The sequence below is a fragment of the Aulonocara sp. 'chitande type north' Nkhata Bay genome, linkage group LG10 (genome assembly GCF_057382095.1).
Source record: "Aulonocara sp. 'chitande type north' Nkhata Bay isolate Kocher_YH1m ecotype deep benthic linkage group LG10, A_spYH_male_GT1.1, whole genome shotgun sequence".
NCBI lineage: Eukaryota > Metazoa > Chordata > Actinopteri > Cichliformes > Cichlidae > Aulonocara > Aulonocara sp. 'chitande type north' Nkhata Bay.
The window spans coordinates 35,805,614-35,823,610 of record NC_141353.1 but is presented as its reverse complement, the minus strand read 5'-3'; the positions used below and the strand labels follow the sequence as shown (position 1 = coordinate 35,823,610).

Below are 17,997 nucleotides of genomic sequence, written 5' to 3'. Positions count from 1 at the left end.
CTCTCATTTGTCACTTCAGTGGGAGGGTGTGAGGGTCAGGGTTTCATCGGGCTGTTGCTGGCACGCATGATGTGACAAAAATGCTGTGCTCAAAATAGGACGCTGTGTCATGCTTGCACAGAATGACAGAGCCCAGATAATGCTGCACTGTGCCAAATTTCTGTTATTAAAATGCCAACCACTTGGGAGACACCTTCGGTTGGCTGCTAAGAAGGGAAGGTGGGAGATGGTGTGTAGTTCCTTATCAGTTGAGATTTTTGGCGTTGCAGGCAAGAGTTCATCCTGCGTCCTCACTGAAGAGGTTTTTCCACATGAGGATGGCAAATAGGATGATGAGTGCTTAATGGCCCTGCAGTTACAACTGTACTATATCACTGCCTCTCCCTGATGAATGAGGTGTTCATAGGGCAGTAACTTATTATTACTGCAGTATTAGTCCTTTGATCTTCCAGCAGTTTTGAACCCTGGAGTTTTTTAGAAGGGTGGCTCGTCAAAATAGCTTAGCAGATGCGTTCGGGCCTGGTCTTGCCCCCGCTATGGGGAGAGGAGGCCTGGAGGTGTGCAGAGGCACCAATGTGCAGGAAAACCTGACTACAGAGACGCTGCATTTTGGTCCGTCTTGTTTGAATGGATCAAAGAAGTCGTTTATTATCGTATATTGTGGTTTATATTTATTTGGAGATTGATGATTCTTCTGTCTGCTGCAGAAGGTTTTATTGTGAAGGGGAAAGCCCGCTTTTATCTTCAAAGACCGTGAATATAAAGGTGCTGTCCTTGAATCCCTGCTAAGGAGCCCCAATAAACGACAAAAGATGTCATTCTTGCCAGGGCATTCCTCTATTAATGACAAAGGCGAATGGTAAGTCTCAGAGTGAAACATGAAGAGGGAGAAGAGAAGGGAGCAGAGGAGGTGAATGGGTTGATTTAGGGGAGTGGCAGGCGAGGCCCAGAGGGCGACCCTCGATGACCCTGACTGCGCCTGCTTCAAGGTCATGTCTGCCGCGTCAGAAGCAGGGCTGCTGGCAGAAAAATTTGTTGCTTTTGATTTTCCTCTTTCAAATCTTTTTTTTTTCTTGTGCGGTCCCTCTCTGCTGCTCACATTCCCTCCTGTTTACCTACCTAATTCTCTTTCCACCATCCCATCCTCCATCGGCGTGTCTGGCACATCCCAGCTCTCATTGTGCAGGCTGAGCCGTTGGCCCTCTTTAAGATCTGCATTAGAATTTTGTTTTTATATAGCAGCAAGCGGAGGCATGTGGAGTCTCTTTTGAACTGCTTAGCAAACAGATGGAGGTTTTTACGCTGCCTTTATGAGATTAAGTGAAACATTCCCATAAAACAGAAATGTCTCCGTGTCCCTTCACCCTGCTCACTCTCTCTCTTTCTCTCTCTCTCTGCCTTCCATACCTTTTTCTCTCTTCATCCTTGTCTTTTTTTTTTTCGTTCCCCTTTTTTTTTTTTTTTTGGCCCACTGCAGGCTTGGGCAAGGGCAGCCTACTTCTGAAAGTGAAGTGGAAAGTAGACAGGTTTTTGTTACCAATAACTACTTCCCCAGGCAGGCGAGCACTGAGCATCTCCCAGAGTTTAGACCACAGTGGCAAACAGGTCTTGTGAGTCTGACACTTCAGGCAGAGAGATAGAGCAAGTTCTTTCTCTGCTGCAGTGTGAACCAGTTCAACTCTGGCTCAGGTTGGAAAGGCTCAAACGAGGTGTCATTGCTCTAGTGATGACTAGAAATTTAGGAAAAAAATTTCAACCCACAGGTTTAAAGTGAGTGTCTAGTTGTCTAGTGCAGCAGTCCCCAACCCCCGGGCCTCGGACCGGTACCGGTCCGTGAGTCGTTTGGTACCGGGCCGCGAGAGTTGAGGCTCAGGTGTGAAATGTATGGTTTTCAAGGTTTTTATCGGTTTTCAGCGTTATTTTGTTATTGTTTTTATCGTTAACTCGGTTTTCCTGGGTCTTTTCACGTGTGTTATGAATAAATCTTCTTTTTTTTCGGTACCTGTACTAGTTTTATTTTGTTGTATTTATCTGCGACACCTTAAAGGCCGGTCCGTGAAAATATTGTCGGGCATAAACTGGTCCGTGGCGCAAAAAAGGTTGGGGACCGCTGGTCTAGTGTACTAGTTGAGTCACGCAGGCATTTTATATGTGAGCTGTCTAACCTTACCAAAATGCATTTGTTTGTGGTGTGAGTAAACATGAAAAGTTCATGCTGTTATTGATACAGTAAGCGTTTAGTGCTTTTTCATGGAGGACCAACTTAAAAATTTTTTATATATAGTTTTATCACAGTCCTCGTAACTTATTTTGAAGAGAAGCTAAAACCTGTTTGGTGGGTATCTAAGTGCCAGCTTTTTTGTTTGCTGGAAAAGTCCCTTTTCTTCGCAGCCTTAATTTTCTGGCTTGTGTGACGTTAACTTGGGCCTTCTGCGTGCAGTCCTGCAAGGGGATGATAACCAACATGACCTTTGTGGCCCTCAAAATCCAACTGACCAGTGGTGATGTCCCATCTGTGCAACAACCCTCCCCCCCCCCCCCCAAAAAAAAAAAAATCTTTAACTGTGCTTGGATAATTTAAAGAAATGGCAAGCTTTCTTGTAGTAGTCTTCAAGAAGCTTGGGGAACCAGCAGAATGCAAAACCTGCATATCTGCTTTCATTTTGATCTCACCTGCATTTCACAACACTGGCCGAAATGGAGCACAAATTATGACAGATGTAGGGGGAGGCCCCTACAAATACCTGTAGAAACTCACTGTTGTACCTTTCTCCTGGCCTAATCTGTACATATTCTTAATTTCAACCAACTTGGATTCATCACTCCATCAGACCTGTTGCCACTGATTTTCTGTCCAGTTCTTATGGCATTTGGCATTCCTGGATCCAGCTGCACACCAGCTGGATCTCAGGTGCACACCTGAGCTGGATCTAATAGCTCCTTTGGCTAATAGCTCCTTTGGAATCACCTTGTTGGTGCAAAAATACAATTTTATGTCTGTCAAACTGTGTTCTTTGACATTTTTCCTGAATTCAACTAAAGAAGTGTGAACAAACAATGATTTTTTTCCCCCAACAGACTGCTGGTAATAAATTGGCAAAAGATACCATTTAAAATTGGTTCACTGTTAAGTCATCTTTTATGTGTATATATAACACTGGTTCATCCCTTGAGTTAGGAGCCTTTTTATATTTGAATGATTCATAAGTCAGTTTTAAGTGGCTTAACAAACGAACAAAAATGAGCACTGTAAAAGGTTGGGCTGCTTAGAAGCAAAACATAAAGAAATGAGGGTCGGCTAAATATATGCATGTATCATATGTTATGTATTATAGGAATGATAAACACAACAATATAATATTGACATTGAGTGTTTTTGATGGGGGGGGGGGTTATAGTCTTTAGCACATATTGCTGATGACATGTTAGAGGAATTGACTTTGTTCGTTTGGGTTTAAGTCATCCCTGAAAACGAAACGATTTCCATGTTTGTCTTTGTACTTCAGTCACACGTCTGGATATCAACACATAGAATCTGTAGGCAGGGGACAAGCTTTCCGGTGTCCCTTTGGTTGCATGTAGGCAAGTAGTCCATGTGGAGAGCAAAGGGGGATTCGCATGTAACACAATAAAAAGTGACATCTGCTTTTCAGTAGGTCTTTTTTTTTCTTCTTTTTTTTTTTTACCACTCTTCCTCCAGAGGCTAGGTGAACAGAGTAGCTGATCAGAATGAAATGGAGGCACAGCTCATTTTTGTGAACAAACACAGAGGATCATAACTAAAATGTGATTTGCATTGATTTACAGTAGTTGACCACTACAGAATGTCATATGGTATTCATGTATTGTTGTAGTAAAATAAAAAAAGGTGCTTTTTTTCAGCTTTTATTTGTACCTATGTTAACGTCATTTACAAGCAGTGTGTGTGTTCAGTTGTCACTGTGCTGCTTGTGTGTGTGTGTGTGTGTGTGTGTGTGTGTGTGTGTGTGTGTGTGTGTGTGTGTGTGTGTGTGTGTGTGTGTGTGTTTGCTCTGCAGAAAGACACGGCTTATTGCACAGCCTGTTCCAAGAATGAATTCCTGGAGGCTTACAAGAGCTGATGAATTAGATGGAGGGCTCAGGGCAGGAATGATGGGAGGGAGGCAGCTCTGCACTGTAGGAGGGGTGTCAGGCTCTCACTTACAGGCCTGATTAAATAACAGGATGCTTTATGAAAACAAGAACATTATCTGCCTCTTAAAAGGCCGGGAAAGGCCCTCTAATTGGCTTCCCCCGAGTCTCTGTGTTGCCGCCATCAGTAAGAGCTAGTCACCAAAGTTCTTTTTTAAAAAATGACCTAGGACTTTTTTTCAACCTCCTCTGCACTCATCAGTACTATAGGAAGGAATTTATAAACATACCGCTATTGAGCCTGCAAAAAGAGTGTCTTTTTTCCACTGAAAGGGGGATTACAGCTAGATGAATCTCTGATTAAGTGCAATGCAAACAGTAAGGAGATAGCGGCTCTTATGTGGCATCAGAGGGCTTCTCATGTGGTAGGTTTCGCAGTTGAGGTTTACAAAAGGCCCCCCTAGATGTTTGGAGAAGAGCGAGAGGAAAGCATCAGAGGTGGGGTTTGGTATGTTTGTGCGTTCCCCGGTCTAGATCAGAAGAGTCCGCTCTTCCTCTTTACATCTCTCCACCTCCGTCAGCTAACCGATCTGGTTTACTTAATTATACTTATTACAGTCAAGTGCTGCTGTATATCATGATAGTTACAGCTGTAATTAATTTTTCATATGCTTGCGCTGCCTTAGTTAATTATAGTGACCTGTCAAATATAGTAGCACAGCCTATTACCAGAGATCAGACATATGTTTTAAGATGAATCAGAGGCCACATTTATGAATGCAGTTTTGTATGGATATAAGCATGTAAAAAAAATGTTACTCAGCTGATGATTTAAGATTTTTTAATCTTTCCTGTTCATCAGCTGATGTTATGCATCAAAATCAAACCAGTGTTCAGTACTGTCCAACTTCATTAGCTCATTTTACAAAGTGTTGCAAAGCAGCATGTGCAGAAAACTTGATGTGCATATTTTGCATGCTTGCAGATTTACCGCATGTGCAGTTTGGCAGCTGTTACACAGTGAAACCAAGATTTTGAAAAATATGTGATCCTTAAAAAAAATATGGGAGCACAAATGGGGGGAAAAGTCGCTAATTGCTGCCCATCAAATCAATAAGAAAAAGTTGGGTTGTTTTTTTTGCTGTGATGCTGGATCATAATAAATCCAATAAGAACAGAAAATATCTAATAGAATGAGCTGCAGCCTTGCAATCACCCTTATCATGTAATGTAGCAAAATTTCATCTTTGCTGTCCCCTAGTGGTAGTGTAGAAATCCATGTAGGTTACGTGTGATTTGTTTTTTATTACTTCTTTCTTTTTTTACTGCATATTTCAAATGTGTATATGTATATACATTATGAACTGTGTGTTTTACCCTGAAAAGCTGGGGATCCTACCAGTGGTTAGTCAGGTGCTGGGATTACGCTTGCTTCAGTCAGATCAAATTAGAAGATCAGAAATGTTTGTTTCTCTTCTTCAAATCTGATGGTTGAACCAGGAGGTAGTTAGCAACGTATACAACAAAGTTTCTGTCATGGTAAATATTTTTCATTTAACACTGGAACTGAATAACTGATGTGACTGTGTTAATTACAAATGCTTGTTGCTTTCTCCCTGCTTTCATCTTCCATGCTTGCTCTCTCCTGGCTCTGCTTCTATATTTAGAGTACGGATATGTGAGTATCAGCCTAGAACTATTCTTCTGGAGCAGCACAGCTTATACTGGCTGGCTTTTCTACTTCTTGATACTCTAGCACACTGTTAACCCCCAACTAGACTTGTTGACTTTAAGGAGCAATCAGTGAGGGCACATAGTGGAGTCAGGCCTCGCGGCTCCATCATCACTGCATTACTCTCGCTTGCCCCCGCCCCCACCACGGGCTTTGGGCTGCTTATTTCCTTTGATGTCTGCACGATGTGTTTAACAAGCGATAGCGTATCAGATGACACTTGTCCTCCTCTGTCACCTTGTGCTTTGCATTTCAAATGTGTGGAGTAGTTGCAGCTCGGGCGACTGCTAACAAGGGAGGGAGGCCCAGCCTGACCCTCAATGCTGAGAGCTCTCAAAATGACTGCTCCCACCTCAAAACAGGCAGATCAGGTTCATAACTTTTTCCAGCCTCTCTCCTCCGCATGAGAAAGGTGGCCAAGCCCTGGTTCTGGATTTAATGTCTCTGTGTGTGTGTGTGGCACGATGAATGAGAGGCAGGAGGAGGAGTGTGTGTGATTCAGGCCCACCCCCTCAGGCTTAATACTTTTCTTGAGAACACAGAATCCACTCACCTGCCCTGACATGCATGCCCCCCTCCCCCCTTCCCTCCATACAGTAGCCCCCCCACCCCACATCAAAGTGCCGGTGTGAGTAATGGATACCCAGCAGAGCCACACCCTTCCCTCCTCTGACTGACTCCACTGCTGGTTCAGTCAGTAGCGAGCACCCAGCAATCAGCTCACTCACACACAGACATGTTATTCACACACAATTAGACTTAAATACACAGCTCCAGAGTTATAGCTAAACAGTGTTTATAGCAAAGGCTGTGTAGTTCTGGTTCAATTTGATGTAGTTTACACAAAAGAAGTCACAGCAATGCAGTCGCTTAAGAATGCGGTGGGAGTTTGGATAAATGGACTTGAAACAAGCGGAGCGAGCGCCCACATTGTTCTTATTTTTTGCTAGAATCTTCATTCATAGATGTTTTTGCCACACAGTTTGATTGAAGTACCAACCCCAGTTGGATTTTTATCAGGTTAAAATGATGAAAACACAGATACTGAGATCGTCCACATGCCCACAGTCACGTAGTCCGTGTCGTCTTTTTAACGTGCACTATGTAAACTGAACTCAGTGCTTATATCCGAAATGAAAGTTTATCCGATATTTCATTTTGTGCTCGTAATTCGGTCACAGGTAAAGCGTGCTTTTCTACAGTGCTGTTATTCAGAACAGGCCTCTGTTTTATCGACTGAGCCAAGCCAATGTAGCCAATGTAGATTTAAATGGGTCCAAACATGGGGAAAGTATTTCAGCTGCTAAATAAGTTAAAGAATCATCTGCCTGCCTGCCACGTGGCTGCCTACAGAGCTTTGTTATTAGCACAGGAGGGAAAAATACAGCCTATTTTTTACAATTTAGAATTCTCCTCAGGTACTTTACAGGTATTTTACACTTTACTGTTGTGGTCTTTTCCAGCTCCATATTTTTATTCTTGGCTTCTAGCTTTGTACCTGCAAATAGTCAGCTCTCAATGACATCACACAGAGCCAGGAACACACACAAAAAATGGCCTCATTATTTTGCACATTATGCCATGCTTGGTAGGAAAATCCACTGTCACACCATCCATGTGACATAAAATAACAAAACTCTTTAGGCCTATTAAAGGTTTTGAAGACTATCCCAAATCAGATGTCGATTTGAACACTGCACCTATAATAATCCCACCGCAGACTGCACCTGTTTTTCATGCAGTTTCGCCCCTTCTATCATCACCAGCCCCCGCCTCCGTCTGCTCCTCATTTAGCCGTGCGGCGTGTCCTGGTGCCTCAGTAATGGTTCCAGCGTGCCGGGCCGCTCAGGAGAAATGACAGAGCAGAGAGTCGGCCTCAGACCTGTAGGCCCAGAGCGCTGTACTCTGTCATTAGATACTTTAATGCAGCAGCACCACAGCTCGCCTCCTTCCTGGTTTATCTCGGGGGGGTTTTTTCTTTCTTCTTTTAGCCCTTTCACTTTCACTCCTTATTGCGGGGTGTAATTTACTCATGTGCTGGACGCTGTGGAAAGCCATGCTGGGATGTTAGACCTATGGACAAGTCATAAAGTTGGATTTAAACGGCGAATAAATTTCAACATCAGCAGGTTTATAAAACCTGAATAACTTTTTAAAAAAAAAACTCTGAATCCAAAAGTCAAATGTTATAGAGTTCAAAACTCTGAGTTTAATCAAAGACATTCGACTAATACAGCAGATGTTCCTTTACAGACGAGACTGAATCTGTGTGTCTCAACATTCCCCTCTTCATTTTCTCTCCATTACACTGACACATGGCTGCAGATGAATGGAGTTTGGCTGCTGGATGGGCCTCGCATTACACCCAGCACAAACACTGAGACGTTTACAAGCAAAGAGATCGTGTCAGGCGACAGAAAAATCCTCAGCGCGGAGCTGAGGACATCAGAAGAGCATAGTTTGTGTCTGCTCCGTTGAAAACACACTGTGATGCCAGGCCTGGCTTGCAGACAGTGCACTTCGTCTGGGATGTAAACAAAAACAGCAGGCCACCCACTGCTGGAGAGAGAAGATGACTGGCTCCAGCTGATGTTTACACACAATGAGCTGCAGTTAATATGGAGGTTAGATACGTGCCGCTCATAGTAAAGCGGGACATGCGCAGATTTTGGATTGGTTTGTTTGTGTGAGTCACTTTTTCCTGTTAGCTCCTCTCTTCTGCAACTTGAAGCCCACCTCATGTTGTATGATTGCAGCATTAAAGCATGTATTTATTTGCAGCTATGTATATTGTGTTTTCAGACAGTGTCGGAAAACCAGACTACAATTTATTAGGAGTAGGGATACATTGTTGGGAAAGTCTGGCCTAATATTATTAGAAGTGTTAAAAAATTATTTTTAGGACAAACTGATGTGATGAAACAGATCAATCTGACATCTGTAAATGTCACCTTATTTGCTGATGCCAGCAAGGCCAATATCGACATGAATGGTAGACCAAGGTATTGGTGCCTGATTACATACACTTTCTTTTTCTTATCAGCTTCTCCAGTTCAGTTTTGTGGGGAGCTGCCACATATATTGTTTAATCCCTTATTAAAGGGATTGTGGTATAAAGTACTGGATACCAATATTTGGAAGGAATTTAAAGTACATTTTTTATTCTATACATAATGTGAGCACAAAAACAATTATGCTGTGCATTTGGAATGCTTGTGTTGCAAGCGGCACAGTGTAATCTGAAGCTTTACTCTTTAAATTAGACTGTTAAATCACTGACACTACAGACCACTAATCAATACTACAGACATAGTAAAAAATCATCTGGTCCTCACCAGTTTCTAAAATTATTTAGATCTAATCCCAGTGGATTCCACTATTTTAACAAAACCCCCAGCAAAAATGCAGAAGCATTGTGTAGAAAACTAGCGTAAAGCTTATGGAGCCTCCTGTAGCAGCTTGAAGTTATTTGAAATGATTTTCTGTATGATTTAATCAGTCTCTCACATCCTCGTGGAGAAATTTTGATCCACTCTCCTTTTACAGTGCTGCTTCACTTCATTAAGGTTTACATATAAAAACATCACATAAGCGTTCAAGTTATAAACCTGTGCTTTTCATGCTGTGGAGATATGTGCTGTGAATAAAGAGCCTGCAGAACGGGCTCAGTAACCAGATTACATTTGCCTCTTTAGTTCTAGGTCGCTAGGGTTGAAAGCTTACCTTCATGACCTCACAGTGCCTCTCTCTGGCTACTCGCCCTCGGGTGTGTTTGTGTTTGTGACAGGAAGGCCCACATTACCTGCTGCCACTCCTCAGCGGCATCTCATCTGAAGTAATTACTCTCAATAAGACGCACCAAAAGCTTCACTCACACCCTTCTCCAACAATCCGTCATCATTAGAAGTGGAAGCAGACTATTGTGCGGTCTGTTGTTTGTTAGTTTTTTCCCCGGTGACATCCCCGCTGTTTAACTCTGCAAACCACAGTCGTTGCTGCAATTGTTACAGCTCACATGCCAAATGGTGTGTAATCACATGTGCCAAGTTGCACTTCTTGAGGATGGGTGTTTACCTAACTGCAGCCATGTCTGTTTCAGTTCCGATCATAACGAACGTGGAGATGTTGAAACACTTGCATTGCTAGTCCTCTCAACTGTCTCATTAGAAGCAGACAAGTGTTTTCATTTCACTGCGCCAATAAAGTTTAAATATATCTCATATTAATCATGTAACGAGATCCCTCTCGGCCCGCTTCCGGATCTGTAGCTCAGCAGCAGCTTGTGGTTTCGCGACCACACTGTGGTAACACCACTACTAATACTGAGATATAATAAGACCACAGCAGCAGTCATTTGTAGAGCATATTATGATATATTCCCTAACTGGCCATAGTTAGTCTGAAGTGTGTGTGCGTGTGTGTGTGCGTGTGTGTGTGTGTGTGTGTGTGTTGGACCACAAGAGTAGTCGTCCCTGCATTTATCACCACGATTAGAGGATATAAACGCTCATAGCGGTGTAGGGAACGTTTGAAGCCCAGGTGAAGCAAATTCCCACATGTCAAGAGTCCAGCTTTTTTTTCTTTCTTTCTTTTTTCCCCTCCTTCTGTGTGACCACACTACATTTAAGGCTGATGCATGTACTAAAATTACTGTTCAAAAATTGTAGCACCAGAGCTACAAGCTACTTGACCTATTTCTCACTTAACTTAATTAATAAATCAAGTGAGTCGTGTTTTTCCACTTGAATTTCTTTTGTTAATGTTTTGTGTGTCAGTGTGCGTGCTCCTTCCTGCTCTGGGCCGGGGGCAGTAAGCTGGGAATCACTGTTGAAGGCTAGCCCGTGTCATTAGGTGTTTAAACTCATGTCTTGTCCTTATTAAGCATTGGCAGATGCCAAACACTTAAGAACATGTGATGAGACAGCTGCTATTTGGCGATGGTGCAGAAAGCAATTCTGGGCTTTTGTAGTGGAGCAATTAGATTAAAAAGGCAAAATTTAGAGGGGTATAGAAATGTAGGCTCAGAGAGCAGGCCTGACATGCACAGGACGATATAAGGCAAACCCAGCTCTGAGGACTTAGAACCTGGTCAGTAGCTCGGGTAGTATAGTACTCACGTGAGCAGTTTCACCGACTGCAATTTTCTTGACTGATTCTACAATAATAAAGAGAAACCCCCAACAGTACTTGGCAAGCACTTGGTGACAGTAGGAAGAAAAAACTCCCTTTTAACGGGAAGAGACCTTCAGCAGAACCAGGCTCAGGGAGGGGCAGCTATCTGCCATCAGTTAAGGGTGAGGACTATAGTTTTAAAAGATATGTTACTAGCAATATTAAATGACTAAGTTAACAGCGAGCCACAGATTCGACAACACTTGTTCTAGGGCATAGGAAGCTCTTTTTTGTTTTTGGTTTGTTTGTTTCTTTGTTTTTTGGGTAATCAATCTGTAGACAATCAGCAATATATACACCTGCCAAAGTACTCCAAACCTGCTTTGTAGTACTTTCTAATACAATTTCTAATAATCATGGCACAGACAGATTGCACTATAGCTACACTTTAGCTGGCAGTCAGACAAAATAATGCCTTCATGTTCACCATTAACACACTTGTAGTCTGTGTTTGGCTTCTGGAGTCAGCTAGAGCTCACTTTGTCTATGAGGCCTGAGTCTCATGACATGACTGCCACCCAGTGATGGTTTAAGACACTGACAGTCCGCTGTATATATGGCCTCTGAAGAACTCACACTGACACACTGCTGTCTCCCTGTTCTGTCCCCTTCAGGCTCGCATGGCACTGGATAAAGGAGCCCAAGCGGTGATCTTTGATATCAGAAACGATGCCAGTGCTGCTGCTGAGGTGAGTGTTCAGACCCTGCTAAAGCTAGAGTTGCCAATAAGGAAAAAGCATGCTGAAGTTTCACATTCAGTATGATGTTTCTGTCTCCTCCTGCTTTGTTTACTATCATATTTTTGTAACACACACACAGCTGCAAGAAGTAGACTCCCTTCCCCGTCCAGTTGTGCTGGTGGAGGATAATAATGCTAAGGAGCTGATGGATTTGGTCAACAAGAACGAGGAAGCCAAAGTTGTCATTGAGATCAAGATGGAGCCAAAATGGGTAAGCATGCTGGAACAAGCCGGATGCTTTCTGCAAAGCTGTGTAAATCTAAAAATTTCAATTGTCTTAGTTAAGAGGCAACTTTTTATCTATTTATGTCTTTTTAATATGAACCTAGCGAGTGTATAGTGCAATCTTCTTTTCCCTTTTCAGCCACATTATGATGTTGGCATCCTGCTCACCATTGTCCTGGCTATTCTCACCATCATCCTGATCTTTGCTTTCCGCTACAAGTGCAAGTCCAACAGAACTTTGGTGAGTGACAGCAGCAGTGTTGGTAGGAAAGCCCACTAAAATGGATTCAAAGGTTTACCTAACGCTCCTCCTCTTGTGCATGCAGGACTCCGTCCATCAGCAGACCATGCGGGCTATTAGTCAACTGGAGATCAAAATCTACAGCTCTCAGGGCTGCTCGGGCTCGCAGCGCCACCGTGCAGCCTGGGGTTCGGCCAGCAGCTCCAACTCGAGCCCCGTCTGTGCCATCTGCCTGGAAGAGTTCCAGGACGGGCAGGTAAGAGGAGAGGGTGAGGGTGCACATTGCAGCTGTAGATTTAAGCATCGCTTTTCAGTTGGACATTCTAAGAACCACCTCCTTTTCGTCCCAGCTTCTGAGGATCATTTCCTGTGCTCATGAGTTCCATAAAGACTGTGTTGACCCGTGGCTGCTGCAGCACCGCACCTGCCCGCTCTGCATGCACAACATCATGGGTGAGGACGAGCAGATTTCTAGTTGTTTTTTGGTGAAGCTGCTGCAGAAACTGATGGTTTTCTTTGACTTTACAAGACAAACAAAGTTTAACTGACCACTCTAAAGCATCCATCCATCCATCCATTCTCTTCCGCTTATTCTTGTCAGGGTCACGGGGGTCTGGAGCCTATCCCAGCTCTCTTAAGGCGAGAGGCAGGGTACACCCCGGACAGTTCACCAGTCTAACACATAGAGACAGACAACCATTTGCACTCACATTCACACCTATAGGCAATTTAGAGTTACCACTTAACCTAACCCCACTAACTGCATGTCTTTGGACTGTGGGAGGAAGCCAGCGTACCCGGAGGGAACCCACACAAACACAGGGAGAACATGCAAACTACACAGAAAGAGCCTGGCCTGATGGTGGAATTTTGTGATCCAGATCTTAAATCTAAAGCCCGATTTTTTTTAAAAATATTTTTTGCATATCATAAATGTAACATTCTTCTTAATAAGTGCTGTATTTGCCAGTAATTGCTTTATTTTACCTTCTGCTTTGGTTCACAGGGCCGGAGCGGCAGTCCCAGAGGAACAGACTCCAGCAGAACACAGAGCAAAGCCAGAGCTTCTTACATCCTCAGCCTTACAGCAGTCCCCACAACCATCCCTACCCCCAGCATGCTATCCCCTTCTCTATGAGGCCCCACTATCCTCGTGGACCCTCTGGACCTTATCCCAATCTGGGCCACTATAGTGGCTCCTCTCCCATGGAGACTCAGACTGTACGTTTCCTCACCAGCAGGCCGTTGGGCTCAGCCTGTGGGTACCACCTTCCCACGGAGGTTCCTGGGAGGCCCCACAGGATTGGCGGTAACTGTAGGACCTCCACCCACCACTACACCCCCCGCCGGTCCTGCTATAATTACCGCTCATCCTGCCCAGGCCAGCGCAGCGCATCCAGCTCAAGACTGCACCACACGGTCACGCCACAGACCCGTGGGGCACCTGCCCACAGCCGGCAGGACGAGGGAAGCTGCTCGGGTGGCAGCTACCGTACGGAGCGCAGCGGATACTTAGCTGACGGACCAGCGAGCGACTCCAGCTCAGGGCCGTGCCACGGCTCATCCAGTGACTCAGTTCTCAACTGTACTGATGTGTCCCTGCAGGGAGTTTATGGCAGCTGGTCCACCTTCCGTAGCTCTCTGAGCAGTGACTATGACCCGTTTGTTTATTGTGGACCAGGTCCCGGACATGCGCCCCGCAGGAACAGCCTGGAGGTTGGTGCCCAGGCCCGGCCCAGGTCCCTGGATTCTGTGGTGAACAAAGCAGGCTGCCCTGAAGAACAGCCACAGACTGTATTCAGCCACATCCACTACCACCGTCACAGACACCACCACTATGAGGAGGGGGAGCACAGCCAGGGTGCGAGCAGAGGTTCAGATGAGGAGCAGGTGGCCGCCACTGCCACAGCTGCACCTGCTGTTCCTGTCCTGGACAAAGACTCAACCGTGTCCCCTCCTAAGCACAGCCCCTGCCACTGCCCCAAAGCAAACTCCACTGATCGGCCTAGCGCAGGGCCTGAGTGTCCAGACCACGACGCCGGCAGCGCCGCAGGACCTCCTGTGCTTATGTCCCCAATCTCCTTACAACTCCAGCCCCACTGCTGCCACCAGGGACACGGACACCCTCCTGCTCCTCTCGGGAGAGTGGGAGGATGTGTGCTTGAAGGACCCTCTGTTCGCTTCCATCAGAATATGGAGCTGCAGGATGACCGCAGCATCCACATCCACTATGGTCAGGGCCCGGGCTTCTGCTGCTCTCCTCCTGAGCTGCACCCCACCTTGCTCCCTGTGCCCCTCATTCTGGACTCTGGTGGGATGGAGGACTGGCCTTGCTGTGCTGGGGCCCATGTTGTGTGGCAAAAACGGGTGCAGCAGGCCCACTCAGAGCCTCAGCTCCTGGGGCCTGGGACCTCTATGGACAGGCCACCCTGTAGGTTCCATCAGGGGCCTGCTGCTGAGTGCAACACAGACATTTGTTTATACTGCCAATCATTACAACACAATCAGGGTGGGTGTCACTTCTTTGTCATAAATGCCATTGCTAGCTGTGTGGTCTCAAACTAAAGCCTCTTTGTTTACTGTGTTTATCATCATAGAATGAACTAGAGCTTTTTTGTGTGTGTCCACAGGATCAGAAGAGGAGTCTGGAGTGTGAGAACGTATTGCATCCCCATTATCACACCGCTACACAGGAGCCAGACTGGACAAGCCTCTCATTGGCTCTCGTGTCTTCCACAGATGTCTTTCCACCAGCAGTGCCTTCACACAGATGATCCCCCAAGCTCAAACAATCAAACGATCGTCACTATTAAAAGTGCAATTAAGTGAAATTTTAGAGTCATTCTCAACCCTCTATGATATTTAATAGCAAAATATACTAAAAGGAATATGTGAAGATGAGGAAAACAAGTTCATATAGCAGAGAGGAAACGCCCTTCTTCTGTGCATTTACTCCTTATCACCTCGTAGGAAGAACGCCCATGCTATCACAAGTTCCCATGCTCCTTGGTGACAGCTATCGAATGGTCCTTGCTGAAGGTGTTGAGCCCTTGTGAAGTGAGACTCTGTCTCTGCAGCGTGTCCCAAACTCTCTTCTCTCACATAATAACTTGATTTATCTTAGAGGTACTTCATTTTCACTTCTTCGTCTTCCTTTGCTGAGTCCAGTCTCAGCTTGAGAGATGCTTTTCTCTCCAGCCTACCTCAGCTCAGATTTCTTAACACGCCTCAAACACGAGGTCCTTAAAGGTACTGCTGTAGTGATTTTATTTTTCCTTTTTATGTCACGACCATGTAGCTCCCACAAACTCAACAAAATCTCTCTGCAGTCTGACCTGTCCAAACAGAGAGGAAAGGTTGATGCTCAGCCCCTCAAGCAAATGAGCATTCACTGAGGTTGCTGAGCTTTGCATGGGCCTTTTGTTTTCACTATTACAAATATGGCAGCTGTATTTTTTCTTCTTTTTATTTCATCTGTCAAAATGAATAGATTTGACTGAATTATGTTATCGTCATTACAAGCTATCGTCTTGGTATTGTCATTTCTTTTGCCAGTGGTTACATCACGTTTGACCTCAGTGCTGTTAAACCTCCTGATCTGTGCACAGTGAACAGGCCTCAGCAGAAGGACGGTCATCTGCTGCTTTAAACTCATCACAATGTTGTAGCGTCCTCCACAGAGCTCATACTCTCCACTTGTCTTCCAGCACCTAAAGCTGTAGAAATATGCCTTAATAACTAGGTATCAGTGTAACTGGAGTAAAGCCATGCTAGATACACCTAGCAGTCCTGAACATCACTTTAAGGAGCACCAGTGTCCTTCTTTTGCTTTCCCAATGTGTAGATCCCGAGTAATGTCTCAGGAGCAATCAGACACTGGAGAAAAATCAAAATAAAATGCCCAAAGCGGTAAAATAATTTTTTTTTGTTATTTTAAATGTGCGTTGCCAATCTGTGCCAATCATGAAGAAAGTGCCACCTCAAATCATATCATAAGACATCCACGCTGTGCTGAACACTTGATAGAATTAACTTTTAAACCTTTGTTACCTTGGTTTCCCATCTATCCTCCACAGGCTGTATCTAAAAATGGGCATAGCCCATGTGGAAGTGCCTTAAACCTTTTTGTAATGGCCACACATCCATCTTTTATGTAAAGCCTATTCTAGCCACTCTGATAGATAACAGTTGGCCTGACGCTATCAATAACAATGACCTGCTTCTTTTCTAATTAACCACAGGCTTCTTCTTGTTGTACCAGACTAGAAAATCTGAGATCAGAGCAGTAGGAATTGTGTTTTAGAGTGGAATTCCTCTCAAGGCTCAGCGAAAATGTGAAAGGATTTTACCTGCAGTCAGACTGCAGACTGAGCAGAGAAAGCATGGACATTGGCCATGTAACCAGTAGCACTTACTAAACTCTTACCGGTGCCTTATTCATGTAAACAGGAACACACTAAGCTCTTACCTGTCTAACCAAAGAGGCAACTTCTTGAACACAGTTAACTCTTAATATGTTGTGCCTTTCTTTTCTTTTCTTTTTTTTTCTGCTCCCACCCATCTTTTGGATCCCACTGTGTGCTCCCACTGACAAGAGAGGACATGCTAGAATAGAAGTGGAAATTATTTTTGGAAGCTTTTTTTTTTTTTGGCCTGCGGTCCCTCGTACCAATACCTCACTTTGAATGTGTCAACTCAGTGTCCTTTAGCTAAAGCATCAGGGTTTCCTTTTTCTGTCCAAATGGTCCCAGAGACTGAGATGGAAATGACTGAATGATAAGCAGCACTTTGGCTCAAGTAAATTTTATAGAAAAAGAAAAAAAAACAACATAAAACTTTATATAGTATTAATGGAAAGTAAGCCCGGAACCATCAGCACATGGGGAAAAAATTGCATTAAGTGATGCCACACAATATCTAGTGTGATTTCATCCTGTTCAAGATCTTTCTCTTTGTGTCATTTATGTGTTTGTATGGTTTTTTTTTTAATGTTTTGCAAGAATAATGAGCTGAAACTGCCTTTTCTAATAGAGTGGGAAAAAAAGAAAGTCCCTCCAGAACTTTAAGGGATATGTCAGTATATTTTGGATACTTTGTGTATAAAAAAAGCGAACAACAAAAACAAAAATGAAATAGTGTTGTATTTTATATATAATAGAACATTTCAATATAGTGACATGTCACTAATATATTTATTTACTAATATATTTATCCATTTTGCCCAGGTTTGAAAGTGGTTTCTGTATAGACTGAATGTTCCTATATGGAAACTGACCGGTGCCATCACAGATGTATCAACCTGTCTTCATTCCAATTATATGCAAATAAATTATTTTGAAATAAGTCCTCACTGCTCAATTCATTATTTTCTTATTCTTGTTTTGCTTGATATTGCTGTGCAATACTCCAGATTTTGGTACTGATTTTGATCTGATACCAAGTAAATACAGGGCCAGTATTGCTGATGCTGATACTGATACTCTCATTGTTAACCTATAAGGGGTTCGGTAGGGGAGAGCAGTGTGTTGTGATTTATGGGATGAATCATCATGAACTTGGCAAATTCTGAACACATTTTAATGACCACTAAATGATACGATATGATATTTATTTATCATATTTATCATTATCTTCTTTCTTTCTTTTTCTTTTTTTTTTTACAAATGATATAGTGCTTATATTTATGCCTGGCCTGTATTATTATCATTTAAGGTACCCTACCTTCCAAGTTAAAATAAGCCCCCAAAACTAACATTAACAAACCTATACATTTCATC

The 17,997-nt window shown here is 43.8% G+C and overlaps 1 protein-coding gene across 1 annotated transcript in view; it reads left to right on the top strand.

Annotated features, from left to right (window-relative positions):
• The window catches only part of rnf43 (ring finger protein 43), a 109,556-nt gene extending 92,028 nt beyond the window's left edge, over positions 1-17,528 (top strand). The window contains exons 3-9 of the mRNA XM_086309748.1: positions 11,629-11,703; positions 11,834-11,965; positions 12,119-12,220; positions 12,306-12,476; positions 12,571-12,673; positions 13,227-14,729; positions 14,851-17,528. Coding sequence (XP_086165874.1) covers positions 11,629-11,703; positions 11,834-11,965; positions 12,119-12,220; positions 12,306-12,476; positions 12,571-12,673; positions 13,227-14,729; positions 14,851-14,876 — 2,112 coding nt within the window. The 3' untranslated portion in view covers positions 14,877-17,528. The remainder of the gene's footprint in view (positions 1-11,628; positions 11,704-11,833; positions 11,966-12,118; positions 12,221-12,305; positions 12,477-12,570; positions 12,674-13,226; positions 14,730-14,850) is intronic.
• Positions 17,529-17,997: the final 469 nt, after the last annotated feature.